At 36.1% G+C, this 15,915-nt stretch overlaps 3 protein-coding genes across 7 annotated transcripts in view; 1 reads left to right on the top strand and 2 right to left on the bottom strand.

Moving 5' to 3' along the window:
• LOC105159454 (SWI/SNF complex subunit SWI3C) lies at positions 4,047 to 11,115 on the top strand. Of its 2 annotated transcripts, none has more exons than XM_020692533.1 (8): positions 4,047 to 4,326; positions 4,903 to 5,478; positions 6,090 to 6,625; positions 7,877 to 8,228; positions 8,314 to 8,387; positions 9,012 to 9,144; positions 9,214 to 9,377; positions 10,372 to 11,115. In XM_020692533.1, exons 1-8 carry the CDS (start codon positions 4,308 to 4,310, stop codon positions 10,828 to 10,830), a joined length of 2,313 nt encoding a protein of 770 aa, XP_020548192.1. In that variant the 5' UTR covers positions 4,047 to 4,307; the 3' UTR covers positions 10,831 to 11,115. The 2 variants fall into 2 exon arrangements, with proteins under 2 accessions (XP_020548192.1, XP_011074832.1); XM_011076530.2 differs by having other exon boundaries at positions 4,900 to 5,478.
• Positions 11,340 to 14,155, bottom strand: LOC105159453 (mediator-associated protein 2). 4 transcript variants are annotated; one of them, XM_020692536.1, is made up of 4 exons: positions 13,936 to 14,155; positions 12,907 to 13,394; positions 12,731 to 12,814; positions 11,340 to 12,183 (listed from the first exon to the last, which is right to left on the bottom strand). In XM_020692536.1, the coding sequence occupies exons 2-4, from the start codon at positions 12,971 to 12,973 to the stop codon at positions 11,783 to 11,785; spliced, it is 552 nt and encodes a 183-aa protein (XP_020548195.1). In that variant the 5' UTR covers positions 12,974 to 13,394; positions 13,936 to 14,155; the 3' UTR covers positions 11,340 to 11,782. The 4 variants fall into 4 exon arrangements, with proteins under 4 accessions (XP_020548195.1, XP_020548194.1, XP_020548196.1 ...); XM_020692535.1 differs by having other exon boundaries at positions 13,993 to 14,155; XM_020692537.1 differs by lacking the exon at positions 13,936 to 14,155 and adding an exon at positions 13,542 to 13,921.
• Positions 14,912 to 15,915, bottom strand: part of LOC105159452 (pentatricopeptide repeat-containing protein At1g77405) — a gene marked incomplete in the record, with an annotated part of 2,384 nt that continues 1,380 nt past the window's right edge. Inside the window, 3 exon segments of the mRNA XM_020692197.1 lie at positions 14,912 to 15,219; positions 15,313 to 15,407; positions 15,658 to 15,914. Of these exon segments, the coding sequence (XP_020547856.1) occupies positions 15,811 to 15,914 (104 nt within the window).

Below are 15,915 nucleotides of genomic sequence, written 5' to 3'. Positions count from 1 at the left end.
GGAAAATATATAGTGGAGTGGGGGAGGGGGGTTTAGGTTTACATGGGTGGAGAGGCTTGTGGGACACATGGCGAGATGTCAAGTGTGAACGTTAGGCAAGTATTATGTCATTGCGTACGTTACATGTTTTGAACCTGACTCGAGGTGTAACTTGGATCGGTAAAGGGTTATTGACACGTTGGTGAGTCATGCAAATTAAACGGTGGAATTTGGACAGGAGTTCAGATTCCGGTCCTGAGAGATGAAATATACTATGGCTGTCGGGTTGGAAAGTTTGTAAACCGTTGTTTACACAATCAAATTACGATGACACTACCATTTTTTTAAGAATGTGTTAATAATGTTATAAAAAAATTATATAATTAAACCTTCCCTATAGATGGTTGTGACCAGTGGCATGCAGCACACCATGCACAAAGCGTCCAAACAAAAACATCACCAGAACCTCACAAGATTCGCGTGACTTCAAAAATTGGTCTACATGAAATGAACTTAATTAAGCGTCTTTGTCAAGCTTGCTCGTCTTTTACTGAAACCTTACGCTGCTAAAAAAACGCCAAAACTCTCACCAAGAAACCAACAAATTGCATGCGGGCGGCTCCACGCTCAATTCCTCACACTCACACCCACAGCTTTATGTTTCTTCAGTTTGATTCTCAAGTTTGGCAAACTTGAGAGATTCTTATCATTTGTTTACTAATGTAAATTCATAAATATATATTTATAGGTTGAATCTCAACTTTAAAGATATGGAAATATGCAACATAAGATAAAGAGAAAGATGAATCGTCAGTGAATGTAGCCACGACTCCTAATCATATCTCATCTGAATATTATATTTTAGTATGTATATTTTCTGTCATGAAATCACAATATCAACGCATATAATATTATCCGTAGATAAACCAGTAAGCATTTAAGAGGTGGTCTTGAAATATGATAATACCGACGTTTCTTGTCTAGTTTCCTAGAAATTAATGGAGCTGACACCACAACAACAAATGGACATTGTTCTAATCACGCGTGCAGTCAGTAGGACTAAGATCAACAATTCCCACCATCAACTTGCATGCACATGATCTCTCTTATTACAAGGATGTCATGTGTCGCAATCACATCAACAGGGATGGGGTCCAAGATTAGGATTTTCATATGATACTGCACCTATATCACTATCAATTCTCAACCATTAGGACGAATTCAGTTGGTACTTTAGTATATGAAAATTTTTATTTCAAATAAAATTTATTTTGCTTTGAATCAATCATATAGTAAGTATAAGATACATATTATATGATTGATATACAATTTAAGAAAAAATAACTAGTCACATAATAAGTATATATATGATTGATGTGATGAATATTAAACCGAATTTGATTTTAATAAGAATTTTTTGATGTTTTAATAAGAAGAAATAAAAATACTAAACAAAACATTTCGCGTACGTACATACATAGTAATAAGAAGTATTGCAATATAAAGATATCAAAGGAGTTTGAAGGAATAATGGTGTCCTCTTTTACCCGGTGGCTTTGAACTTGGTTAAAGGATGGATGCATCATGCACATATATGAATGGGTTGAGGATCGCATCTCAATAAAAGCCAATAATGTGCTTGGGAAATGGTGTCCCCTGAAAATGACTTATCATTTTTGTTTGGTTCAATTCATTTTCAACACAACAAATTATCAACGGATGTTGTGTTCTTCTTTATCAAATACATCAACATTGCCCTAACAACGTGGTGTGTTGGGAGTAGTGCTGATCCAATAGAGTGAAAAAGAAAATGTATTTTTTACTACAAAGTTTTCAATTTTTTTTTTTTATTCTTATTAGTTAAAATAAACTAATAAAGTTTATAATGCAAAATATTAGAGCGTTTTTTAATATATGAACATCAACATACCCTAAGCATATGGTGTGCTCGTTTTTAACTTTTCTTCGAGAATTAAGTTTATAAAGCGTATAATATAAAAAATTAGAGAATTAATTTTTTTCTACAAATTCATATATTTTTGTTCCTTTAGAGAAAATAATTAATAAAATCTATATGTAAAGTAGATGTGTGGAGCTTGTGAAATATATTATGAACATTCTATTTGTTTATGTTTTTGCTTTTTTTTTTTTCTTTTGGAATAATGAACTTTATTAGTTCCCCCCTCTAAGTGAAGTAAAAAATGGATGAACTTTAAGGGTGATTGAAAAGTTTTAATACCACATAAAACTATTCCAATCATACCGAATCAAATTATTTTTTATGATTTATTTTTTAAATTATAATTTTAAATTTAAAATAAAATTGTATCGCACTATTAATTTGGTTCTAATTTAAAACTTTAAAACAATTGTCAAAAACTGCACCACACCGCAAAATATATAATTAATTTTTTAAATTATATATATATTAATTCGATAAAATAATTAAATTTTTAAAAGAATTTATATTCGAATTATATAATTTCTAAATTCATATGGTATCAAAGATCCACGTTACAAATTTTTATTTTTGTAAAATTTATATTTGGACTTAATATTTAATTCTTTGAGCCCACTTAATGATTGCCTTAATTTTTCTTTTATTTTTCTTCCCCCCCCCCTCCCCTATTTTTTTCTCCCCCCCCCCCCCCTCTCTCTTTTCTCTCTTACCGCTTTCTTTGTTCTGTTTTTCTGTATTTTATCATTGTTCTCTCTAAAATCAATCATTGATCTTTATTGGACTAAGTGTTTCCTTATTGGATTAATATATATGTTCTTTTATTTTAATCTACTTAAAGTTGTGGAAAGTGTTGGTGGTCTATGGTGCATAATGTTGGTTTTTCTTTTTTGCTACATATAAACACTTGTTTCATTTATTGATTTTTGTTAGTGTCAATCTCTTATTTTCGTTATAAATATTAAAATCGCCAAACCGCACCTTTAATTTTGGTTTTAAAAGTGGCAATTTCAAAAAATTATTTTATAAAACTGCCAACGTCAATGCAATTAAAAAAAATAAAATCATACTGTAAAAATCCCTAATAAACTTATAATAAAAACATTGAGTTTTTTTCAATATATTTGTTCAACACTATTCTCAACCTACCTCAATTATGGGGCATGTTGATGTGGTGTTGCTTTTTTTGAAGAGGAATTGATGTGTGGTTTTTTTGAAAAATATGCTGTGAGCATTCCGTTTTTACTCCCAGAATTTTAGAGTATAGAAACTACCCACATTATTCATAGAAACTAGCCGGCTCAGGATTTTTCTGGTTGGGCTGGCTTAAGCATCTCAAAAGTAGTCGGCCCATTAAGACTCCTGGATTAAATAAAAATGGACCAATCATGAAGTGTAAGAAGGCCTGCTGCTTCATGCTTGATGGAATGGCAATCCATAACTTGTGGTTAAATTGATAGAATGGGAACTCTTTAAGTTATAAGATAAGTACTTAATAACTAAATTTATTTTATAAATATTATATAAAATAATTCAAATTATTTTTATGTCATTAGTATAATGACTCAAAATCCAGTATTCTTTTATTATGATGATTCTTTATCAGTTTTAGTAACCAATTGATTAATTATGAATGTAAAATTTAATATTAATAATTAATAAAGTTCCGCAAGAAAAAAGAGAACGAAAACTCATATTTCTTTATATATAATATTATATTATTAAGGTTACGGGATGTAAAATATATACAATATATATATATATAAATAAATAAGAACTTTTTTTTTTCTTTTGTATGTCTCTCTAATATGTTTTATCTCTCTAAATTTTAACTGTCTAACATATTATATATATATATATTAATTTTGAAAGAATATAATATAACAAAAAGTTACATTTTATGTTATAAAACTATTTAAATATTGGGTCAATATTACTTTATTTTATATACAGATGAAGTGATAAACTCCCAAAAAAATGGAAGAAGAAAGGAGAGAAGTGAGGAGGGAGGGAGGTGGTAAATGAGAATAAACAGAAAGCTGAGGGTCCAAAGAGGAAATTCTGATCTACCCCAATAAATTTGATTGATTGTCCACCAGCTGTAACAATAATTAATTAAAAAAAAAAAACAACATTTCCCCCAAAATAGAAGCTGCTCCACCCCCCAAAGCACACTACAGTTTCTAGAGAGAGAAAAACACTACAAATCCTCTCATTCTCTTCTCTCTTTCTCTCTCACACACCACACACACACTTCACGCACCACAATCTCAACTCTCCACCTCACCAATCACAGAGACCCCACAAATCTCTCCCCCTTCCCTTAAACCTCAAACCCTCCATAAATCTCTCTCAAATTTCCCCTTGAGCAATGCCAGCTTCCTCCTCAGGTAACTCTCTCTAAACCCCTAATTCTAATTTTTCTTTACCCGCATATGCGCATGCCTACTGCTGATTTGTTAATAGACGAATCGAGTTTGACGAATCCTGGTCTTTTTATGCGTTAATTGCTCAACGGTTTGGTGGAATTGTGCTAAACCTTGATACGTTATATGTGGACGCAACCCCTTTGTGAAATTGAATTTGAGGGCTTTGATTGTAATATGTAGAAAGTTTGCGGAAGGTGCCCGTTTGTGAAATTGAAGCTCGACTTCTTTGATTTTTGTTGTTATTGGGGGGAATGTATGGGGCCATTTGTTAAATTTGGCATCGAAATAGGTTTTTATGTATAACAGATGTAGCTCACAAAACTATTGCTGACATAGCCTGCGACACGATTTATGTTTCAAAATTTTCAAACTTTGAATTCCCTTTAGTTGCACGGGATACACTGAGATTACAGTAATATTTTTGTTAAAAGGAACTTTTGTTTTCAGCCCTAGTTTTATTTGTGAAGCTAACCTTTAAAGGCTACATTTTTGGTGTGTTTGTTGACTTTTCCCTCTCTTTTCCCTCTTGTTAAGAAGCAAGAGCAAGGTGGAGGAAGCGGAAAAGAGATCAGTCAGCTGCGCGCAAATCTAAGCTGAAAGAACATGAGAATGATGACATATTCGAGGACAATGAGGATGATGACGACCCCGATCTGGACCCGCCACAAACCCACCTGGAAGCTGAAGATGGTCACCCCAATCATAGCATGGATAGGACGAACCAGATAATGGGAGAGAGAGAGAGTGAAAAGTTGGTTGGTGGTGGAGTAAAAATTTGTGAGTTTCCAATTGCAATTAGGAGGGAGGTTAATAGGCCTCACTCATCAGTCTTTCAAATTGTGGAAGCTGAGAGGGCTGCACGAAATGGGGATAGCAGAGGTGAGGGGCAAGGTGGGGTGGCAGTGTTGGAGAACATTTCTTATGGGCAGCTGCAGGCGCTTTCTGCTGTGCCGCGTGATAGTCCAGCTCTTTTAGGAGTTCCCACTGAGGAGACTGCAAGCGGCAGCGGGGGTGGGTCATATGTCATCACGCCACCCAGGATAATTGCAGGCCATGGTGTTACTAAAAGGCTTGGGAGTGCAGGCCGTGTTCATGTTGTCCCAGTACATTCAGGTGACTCCAGCTACCTATTTTGAGCCATTTTTTTTCTTCTATTATTGTTATTGGAAACTAAGTTAATAGATGTGCTATTTATAGTTTTGGCAATTGAAGCAACGTAAGAAATAACGTGCACATCTTTCTGAAATCTGAAACAGAGAAGTGCTGGAGATCTCTTTTAGTTGATAGGACATGGGTCCTTCAAATGATGCTTTTTATGATGCTATATCTTAAACATTATGTGATACCAAATTTTCCATTGTTTGAAATTCCTACTATTGCATGTATAGCGATTAGTGTAGCCTGTTATTGTGTGTTTATTCCATTACATAATTATGCAAGTTTGTACTGTTTTGTGGAAAGTTAGTTTACTATGTATCTTTCAGTTGGTTGCAAATTCTATCACATATGTCCAAAAGTGCCAATTTAGATGTATTATGCAGATGGAAGATCTGGAGCTTATGTATTTGACTTGTTATTCTTTCTCTAGCTGCTACTTGGTCTTTTTGATTCTATTGTTATGCTTTATGTGGACATCTCGTATTCTTGCATTATGCTAGGTTTTCTGAAACGGGAACTGTACCTTATTGGCTTCTTGGTTTTGACTTTCTTTCTTTTCTAAACAGACTGGTTCTCTCCAAATTCAGTGCATAGATTGGAGAGGCAAGTGGTGCCACACTTCTTCTCTGGGAAGTCTGCAGAACATACTCCTGAAAAATACATGGAGTGTCGGAATTTTTTTGTTGCGAAGTATATGGAGAACCCAGAAAAGCACTTATCAGTTGCCGACTGTCAGGGGCTAGTAGCAGGTATTGACATTGATGATTTAACTCGAATTGTGAGGTTTCTGGATCACTGGGGGATTATCAACTATTGTGCAACTCCACTTAAGCTTGAGCCTCAGAAGGACGGGACGTACTTGTGTGAGGACTCAAATAGTGAACTTCATGTGCCTTCCGCTGCTTTGAAATCTATTGATAGCTTAATCAAGTTTGATAAGCCAAAATGTAGGCTCAAGGCAGCCGATGTTTATCCAGAACTTGCATGTCAGCGTGACCAGGACTCTGACTTTGATAGTACTATCAGAGAGCAGTTATCTGAGCATCGATGCAATTGTTGTTCCCGATCTATCCCTACTGTGTACTATCAATCACAGAAAGAGGTAACCTCTGTAGTTTAGAGTTTTAGCTCTTTTCTTTATTAACTTTTATCAATGTCTGTGTCTTAGCTCTTGGCATTTAATTCATCATGTTTATGAGAATTCTTTTAAATTTTGTCCTCATTTCGTCATCTATTTTTCTGTCATTCCTTATTGCTGGTGCTTACATTCCGTTGCTCGGCATGCTGTAATCTATCTATCCAGAAATTATGTCATACATCCTATTGCTTTTAAAACCAAATACCTTAAAGTCACATTTGAAAATTAAAACTTTTTCTTTTTCGTTCCTGGATTTATGCCATGAGATCATATCCAGGATGGTTAGCTTTTGCTGTCAATGGGAATAACTGCTTGTGGATTTTGTAAAGGTGATAAGAATATTACATAGGCGTATGTATTCCCACAGCTCCGAACCTGCAAGGAATTATTGGCAGGGTAACTTTGAAAGCTATAAATCAGTCAACCGATGTCGTGGGAAGTTACCATGTTTAAGATATTGCTCAAGTTCTGTCAATCATCAGCCTTTTTCAGCACTATTCAGAATTCGAATACTTGGAATTTTATTTATTTCAAAAGCCAAAGAAAACTCAGGATACAATGTAACTCCAATAATATACTGCCATACTGTTGTTCACGATCTCTGGCACAACAATGAACTCCTGTTTTCTGTAATAGTAACTTTATATGTTTTCTGGGGTAATATGCACTCGACATGATTGACATATTACATGCTAGGATGCTTTCCTTGAACTCAAACTGCCAACAGTTTTTGCTGCAGGGTTAAGTATTTATGCCACAATGTATTTCCAAGCTATGAAGTTGCATTTTATGGATGAGCGGTGCATAGAACATGACAACTATGTGTAATATTCATTAATTACGTGGTCACATGAATGACAACTAGATAGCATGTAGCAGCCAAAGCTATTCATGACTTTAGCCTAGCCTGGCACATAGCTTGTACTTGAATCTATAAATATCTCTCTCTGAGCAGTTTCTGGGACTTCCGCAAGAAAAACTTGCATTTAATTTCCTTTAGGTTCTGTTAATCATTTATTCTGATTTCTGGAAGTAGGGTATATTTCCTCTCCTGTCATTGCAGCCAAATGACTTTGTACCGACATGTGAGCTTTTATTGCTTTGAGGTGATGACTGTTGACTCATACATGATGGGCACAACCAAATCTTCATAGCTTTGGGGCCATGAAACACCAATAGATAATGCTGTATATGGCTAACCCTTAACTCTCACAGATTGATGTGCGATTGTGTTTGGATTGCTTTAATGAGGGAGGATTTGTTGCTGGTCATTCTAGCCTGGATTTTATGAAGGACAATTCCATGAAAGATTATGGAGATGTGGATGGTGATAGTTGGAGTGACCAGGAAACGTTACTGCTGCTCGAGGGAATGCAGCTGTACAATGAAAACTGGAACAAAATTGCAGAGCATGTTGGCTCAAAGTCAAAAGCACAGTGCATCCTTCATTTTGTCCGTCTTCCTCTGGATGGTGTTCCATTGGACAAAATTGATGTTCCAAGCACATCTGGTTCGTCGGATTGGTGGAGCCATGAAAATCATGAAAGATCAGAGCCAAATTCAAATGGTTGATCTTATTATCCAGATCCTTTCATTTTTCTGAATATTGAGAAAGTTCGATGAATTTACGTTGGCATTTCATTGTGATGCAGGACTCAATTTGCAAGGGGATGATTCAGAAAGCAAATTTCCTTTCTTAAATTCTGGAAATCCAGTTATGCATCTGGTATTGTTTCTCCTTTGCAGTGAAGCTATTTTTTCTGTTTCTCCACAGCCAGTTTCTCTCTTTCTAGCTGCATGAGGGGGTAGTATTCCTCTTTGTCCTGCACGGCATTTCTAGCCATTCTTGTCTGTTTACTGAATCACTTATGCTTTAAAAGAGATTGGGGATTATTTCCTCCACTTCTTCCCCTTCCCTGGCTAAACATTTTTCAGTTTTATTTCTTTGCCTGCTTGGGGTTTGAAGGGTCCTCGGTTAATTCAACTTACGTTTTTGCTAAACAACCCTAAAAGGAAAGAGGTAGGTATATTTTGTGCGGTTCCTCATGCATATGTTCCTTTGCTTTCTTCGCCACCTCCTGTGGCACAGTTGAGGTCAGCATGCAGGGTGAGAAAATGAAAGCTTTCACTTGCTTTATCAGAACATTCCAAGTTTTTCATGTGATACTTTCCTTTTGTAAATGTGTAAGATTCTGCCTAGAATTGTTTTTTGGAAATAATACAGCTGGATGTTACTGTTCACACTTCAGACTGGAGCTCCTCTTTCTCTCTCTTTCATTCTGAAGCTCTTGAGTTCTCATACTACTTGTATCCACACATATTATTAAAGTCCACCTGCTGTTCTTTACAGGTAGCTTTTCTTGCTTCCGCACTGGGGCCAAGAGTGGCTGCTGCCTGTGCCCATGCATCCTTGGCTTCATTATCTAAGGATAGTGACAAGGAAGGGAATCCTAATGCAGAGATGACAAATTCTAGTAGAAAAGGTATAGCGTAGATTTAGTCACATTCTTGTGATTCCTTCTTTTAACATGGTTGAGTGGCATTCACTGAAGGTCCTTGGAGCCAACATGATGCTGAAGGTGTTCCATTATCAGCTGAGAAAGTGAATGCTGCTGCCAAAGATGGACTTGTTGCTGCAGCCATGAAGGCAAAGCTTTTTGCTGATCATGAAGAGCGTGAAATCCAGCGGTTGTCTGCTAATATAATAAATCATCAGGTACTATCATTGTCATCCATAGGCTGAATAGAATCTTTTGGGTGCATCTTCGTGAGAATTTTTGGCTGAGTTGTGTGTATGTGGTGCAGTCTTATAAACTATATTTTTTTAATAATTATTAATCCTTCTTCCTCATGGATTCTGTGGATGCTAATACATGGGATGGAAATTTCTTGTGTAGTGGTACATGCAAGAGTGTTTAAACAGGAAATGGTGACATTCTATTACGAAAGCTAAGCACTGTAGTTGGGAATATTATTTTCTTTGATTGTTAGCTGGGATAACTGAGTTCAAACTCTAGCTGGAAATTGGAAATATTTTGTTGCTGGGTCATTTTGGAATCTAAACAGTAAAAAGAAACAGCTTTGTCTTGCTTCATTGCCTTCTCCTCTATCTTTTGCTTCTATCATGGTACCAGTGTTGTAGCATTTGCTGCTTTATTTCTCTTTTGTACATTAGAACCTAAGATGTGCAAATTAACAGCTCGGTCACTTGACTGCAATACCAAGTCCAAACCCCACGCCCTCATTTCTGCTTCCACTTGCTTAAAACATAAAGACTAGCATAGGTTGAGCAATTGATGGCCACTATCCCCCGGAAGCCCTCCTATCATCTTACCTTCTGCTACAACAACATCAATAACATTTTTTAGATTGCTTTATTCTCTCTGCACCAATAATTTAAATTCTTTTGGCTTCTCTTTTACCATTATTGGGTTAAGATCTTAAATGCTTAAATTCTATAAATGGTCTGAAGTTAGCTAAGGATGAGCTGCATAGTATTCTATTTGTGTTACCATCACATTTCTTCACCTCATATGTGATAATGTGGGTAAATTGCATGGAGGTACCTAATACCCTGATCTTGTAGTATTATCCTGTTTAAGGTGTATTCTGCTCATAAAGCAAAAAAATTATCGTATTATGAGTATTAAAGTTTGAAGATGCAATTTAATGTCTTAACAAATTTTGTTCATTGTCCACTCTTCTTTCAGTTGAAGAGGTTAGAGCTGAAGCTGAAGCAGTTTGCAGAAGTTGAGACCTTGTTGATGAGAGAATGTGAACAGATGGAAAGGGCAAGACAAAGGATTGCTTCTGAGCGGGCTCTCATGATGTCGGCACAGTTTGTATCCGCTGGAGTGTCTCGACCAATGGGCCTACCAGGTGTTGGTAATGCTATTGTAAATAATACTCCAGGGAATAGCAGGCAGCAAGTTTCAGGCTCTCCACAGACGTTTGCTTCTGGGTATGGCAATAACCAACCCGTTCATCCTCACATGTCACTGATGCAACAACAGGGAATGTATGGTCTTGGTCCAAGGTTGCCCCTTTCAGCAATACATCCATCCTCGTCAGCCTCTAATACTATGTATAGCCCTACATCAAATTCCCAGCCTTCTCTTGGTCATCCGATGCTCAGACCCGTATCTGGGACTAAATCTGGTTTAGGTTAATCAAAGCACAATCCAACATTTGAATTTGCTTGGATCAACTTGTTGAGCTTTGGTGTACTGTATGGAAAGAGTCAAAAGTGAAGGGATGATGACATCTCCTTGAATCATTGGTTTTATTTTGACATGCATGCTTGGTATGGTGGTGGGTTAACTAGGGTGACCTGATGCAGCTTGGATGTGCAGACCTGACTTCCTCTGCAGAGAATGGATCAATTGCTTGGTTGCTTAAGGCGGCTTTCTTCAATGTTAAGACGTTCTGCTAATTTTATTGTGACCATTACTAATCAGACAAGGCAAAAAGTGGGATTTTAGGAATGTACTATTGAGCTGTACAGATAATGAAAAAATGCAGGAGACAGGAATCAATTTAATTGCATCTGATGGGCTTTGAAGATGTCTTAATCTTTCGGTATATCCTTTGGCGTGGAAAATCTTGCACTAACTAGCATGTCTTTAAGCTCTTTCTTCATTCTGATGGCAACTTGAGCACATTTAGATTGCTGGATTTTCCCGAGATTACGTAAGAAGTTGATGTGAACTGCAAAGTCAATGCTTGACTTTTGAGTAAATGAATGGCAGGCAAGTTATACTAAGTGATAATTTCATACGTTCTCATAATTGTGTGATTAATTTACCGTTAAGTAGTTATTCACACTGGTCAACTGCAAGAAATCCATTTAATCAGAGAGGGGGTGGAGGCGGCTGGGGGAACATGAAATTATTCATTCAGACAAGACACGAATACAAAATCAATAATTGGTAGGATTGCTATCAGCCGAACGTATAAACCAATGCAAAGCAGTTACAGAAACAAAACAAACTAGTTCTTCATGACTTGGAACTTTTGAACCTTAAATTCAACAAAGTTGCAAAGGAGATCCAGAGAATACGCCAGCTATTCGGAATCCGCTCCTAAAAATATAGCTTAGAAAGGTGAAAATGTATGCATATTTCAATTTTCATATTTCTTTTTCTTCTTTGACTTTCTTTCCTGAGAATGCTCCAAAGATCCAGTAGAGGTAATGGCACTGTTTCCTTTTCCTGAACCCTGGGCTGAATGATCGGTGTATCTAATCTGCTGCTCATCCACATTCCTTCTCTTTCGAGGTTTTGAGGACTTCAGATACCCAGAAACTGAACTCTTCATTCTGCTACTTGGTGTGGAATAACCACTAACCGCTTGAGAGTTTCTAGGCTTAGTATTACAGCTAGGAGTTGCCAAACGATGACCTGACATGGTTGAGGCAGCTGTTGAAGACCGCTGAGACTGAATCAAGTTAAGGTTATTGCGTATTTGAAGTTCACTTGGATCTGGGTAATGAATCAGAGAAATGCGCCTGGAGATCTTCCCAGCTGTTGTCATACAAAGAGTAATGTGAAAACCAATTTTCCTGAAACCTCCCACTACATCACTAGGGAGGAATAACTTACACAACAAAAGTATGAAAATCAAGCACACATGCAAATTTCACTAGATTGAGTAGTAAAGACATGTCAATGACTCAATAAGTAACATCTCTTTATAAATAAGGAAGTCTTATATAGTTTGAATTCATGTAAACGTCCTAAAATATTTAACCTGCCAAGTTATGGCAGAAGCAAATTACTAAAAATAGTGAATTGGCTCCAGAATTCCATCGAGCATCTACTTCTGATGGAAAGTGGCATCAAGGATAGGGAAGGTCTAAACTTTCACAAGAAATGATCAAAAGAACTAGAGGCTCACCTTTAGCATTTTTGCTCATCTATTTCTTGATTTAATCTGATTTGTGTGTATATGATTAGGGCTTCATGTCGGACTAGCAATTGCCAGAAGATAATTACCACTGATCTTAATCGAATATCAGCAACTAGAAAAAGGAAAAAAGTAAAGCCTACAAGTAATTCCAGAAATAGATACCAATTTTTGCTTCTGATGCTGACGAGAAGAAGACTGCAGCTTCTGGACCTTGGGGTTTGAAACTAACCACTTCATATGATTTACCTGCGAGAGTGAGTTAATACTAAAACAGTGAACATGCAGATACTACCACTGACTGCATACAACCAATCACATAAGAGCTCACGCCAAATTACCAGAAGACCCCTCAAAGGTGCCGATCTGTCCATCACCGTGAAGGTTCAGAGAAACACTGCAGCCCATCGAAATCAGGAGGCTGCAATAAATAACAGGTCAATGATTATATCCCTGAAAGCCCATTGAGAGGGGTCAATAAAAATAAGGCTACCCGAAGTCCATGTCAAAATAGATTTCAGCGTTCGATTCCAGGAGACAGAGAGAATGGAAATAAAGCATGCGACTAGATTTGAAAACTCTGCAGGTCAAATCAAATCATTCTTTCGCAAGAAATAAATATCAATGCCACCAAAGATTTATATCCTCCATTTCAAATTAGTTAGTCCAGGAAAAGATGGTATCCTTCGAAAGCCTACTTGATTAATGGGCCACTGAATAAGCCATAGCTCAGTTGAGTCCGTTAAGTTGAGATCAACAAGAGGATCCTTTCTATCCTCCACAAACCCTGCTGGTGGCTGGTAAGATGGCTCGACGGAAACATCCATATCTATCAAAATTCAACCTACTGGTAAGACATGCTATCAATGCAGCAAAGAACCGAAGAAATACCAGAACAAGGGAAAAAATCGCACAAAAACTGGGAAAAGTAGATACAAAAAATCAAGCATAAACCCACTTATAAGAGAATACATACAGCTTATTCATGACTATAGTAAACATTATTTTCATATGAATGTATACACATCCATATTCCGGACGAACATTGACAAAAAACATAAAAACAAAAAAGTAACATGAAACCCTCAATCCAGAAAAAAGAAAAAAAGAAGAAATAACAGAGAAGGGAAAAAAAACCCAGGAAATTTGATTTCTAATAATAAAATAAGCTTCTACAAGCTACAAACATATCCAGCAGTAACCAAGAGGAGAAGGAAAATTTGAAGCTTTCTATCTCATCACACACTAAACATATATAGAGATTACGTAAATCCATGCGTTTTCGTTTTCCTTTGTCATGTGTACACAAAATAGATTGCTGTAAGGTAATAGGAAACCAAGAGATGAAAAGTAAAATCATATGAGCCCACATGTATTTAGGTTTTTCTCGAGAATACAGCTAACAAAATCAGCAGAAATTCGAGCACCTAAGAGTGAGAGTGAAGCGGACGTAACAACGAGAACGGAGGAACAAATAGACAGAGGGGTGGCAAGTCCAACGACGTTTAGAACCTCCTTTAACCCGGACGCCGTCGTATTACTCTGTCGCTACAATTTTAGTTTTACACCCAACTATTAATAAGTACGCGAAAAGAATACAAATATACGCCCATTAAATTATTAAAGGGTACAAAGATATAAGCCCAAGAATGGAGCATTTAATCTAAATATGTACTACTCACCTACTTTAATTATCAAAATTGAGGTCCATAATTTTAAGATTATAGGCTGAAAACTATAAATATATGAGATGCTATTTTATTTTAATAATAGCCGTCGTCTTATTTTAATAATTATTGATTGAATATAATTATATGATATAGATGATTAATATATAATTATTGATTGTTGATAGATATAGATATTTTATTATAAATAAATTTATTTATAAAATAATAGCATATACTAATTAATGAAAAGGAAAGTTTAATAGATTATAGATGTTACTTTTCAGGGTAAATTACAACACTCTCTCCGGATATTGTCCATAATTATAAATATCCCATTATTGTGTGACAAATTACAATTCTATCCTAAAATTACAATTATCCTAACAAATATATTCTATAATTAGGTAACACAAATAAATACTTGTTAGGATGTTTCTTTGTTTAAAAGAATATTTGTAATTTTTTAAATAACGAGAATAATTATAACAAATTTTATAAGAGTCCGTTATAATTTATCTACTTTTTATTGAAGAAGAAGTTGCAAGTTTTATTCAAGAAAATGTCAAGGAAAAACATCATTACTCATCTCAGCTATGCTTTGTTCTGTTCCTTCTCCTGATCTTCTCTCCTAAAAGCTGAGATTCGCATAGTAATGGACACTCTTCCTGCTGCATTCTTCTATTACAAATTGATAAAAAAAAGTAGTTGCACAATCAACTTCAACATCTCATTAAACTAAGATTAGAGTCAAATAGTTTACATATTGTAACTGAAAAGAAAAAAAAAATGAATTTTCTCCAACATCAGGGAACCACTGCCTATAACCACAAGCAGCAAGGAGTGTACAAGTTTTATGGTTTCTTCAAGTGCATCACTTCTCCTGCGTAGCCGGATGTATGGTTTCCGACACATCTCTTCAAATGGCTTGATCCTTTCCTTCATCGACACCTGAAGTGGAAACAAACCTTCCTTTCTCTTTCAGAGCTATCAGAAGGAGGAAAGCTAATCATCTTTAAAACAATGGAAACACAATAATGCACACATAAAAAGTACCTAGTACGGACTGCGCGAGTTTACCTCTTTTCTCACATCTCTGGAACTTTCTTTTTCGTCTTCTGTGACCCACTGTTTTGCCGAATCCCGTTCATTTGAATCTTGATTCTAGTCCTGACCTGCAGAATACCACAAGCGAAGGTTAAAGATTCATCTCAGTGATGATATGTTTTTTCATGTTGTGCCCTTGTAGCTTTAGTAACTATTATCTCATTGAAACATTTAGTAAAACTAAGAGGAGAATAGCAGCAAACCCCAATATCTAGCAGAAGTTAACTTAGAGATAATTCAAGTACAGGAATTCTTTCCGTTCCCATTAACTGAAGGGATCTCTCTATGTGCCACACTCAAAACAAACAATAAACTTACACATTTGATTAATCATAAAACCTAATTGGTTGAACCTCATGGCCGCACCTTTAATGGAGGATATTTACAATATGTTAAAGCTCTTCTAATCATATGACTGAGTGGTTGATGTCTTAAAAGCCAACTGCATGCCTCAGAGACTGATATTCAACTTCAACCACCCCCCCCACACTTATCTAGTCTCATGGTTGGTTTCACCTTCATTACTTGACTAATCCGACTCCCAATAGCGCCTTCAATGTCCCTACACAAGTTTTT

The sequence above is a fragment of the Sesamum indicum genome, linkage group LG3 (genome assembly GCF_000512975.1).
Source record: "Sesamum indicum cultivar Zhongzhi No. 13 linkage group LG3, S_indicum_v1.0, whole genome shotgun sequence".
Taxonomy (NCBI): Eukaryota; Viridiplantae; Streptophyta; class Magnoliopsida; order Lamiales; family Pedaliaceae; genus Sesamum; species Sesamum indicum.
Note: the sequence above shows the minus strand (reverse complement) of the source record. Positions and strands in the feature narration are given on the sequence as shown.

Coding starts and splice junctions, on each gene's coding strand:
- LOC105159454 (XM_011076530.2), top strand. Junction 8,229..8,313: donor ATCAGAGCCAAATTCAAATG/GTTGATCTTATT, acceptor ATTGTGATGCAG/GACTCAATTTGCAAGGGGAT. Junction 9,145..9,213: donor GACAAATTCTAGTAGAAAAG/GTATAGCGTAGA, acceptor CATTCACTGAAG/GTCCTTGGAGCCAACATGAT.
- LOC105159453 (XM_020692536.1), bottom strand. CDS start 12,973: ATGGGCTGCAGTGTTTCTCTGAACCTTCACGGTGATGGACAGATCGGC. Junction 12,815..12,906: donor CACCTTTGAGGGGTCTTCTG/GTAATTTGGCGT, acceptor TCACTCTCGCAG/GTAAATCATATGAAGTGGTT. Junction 12,184..12,730: donor AGCATCAGAAGCAAAAATTG/GTATCTATTTCT, acceptor GTATGACAACAG/CTGGGAAGATCTCCAGGCGC.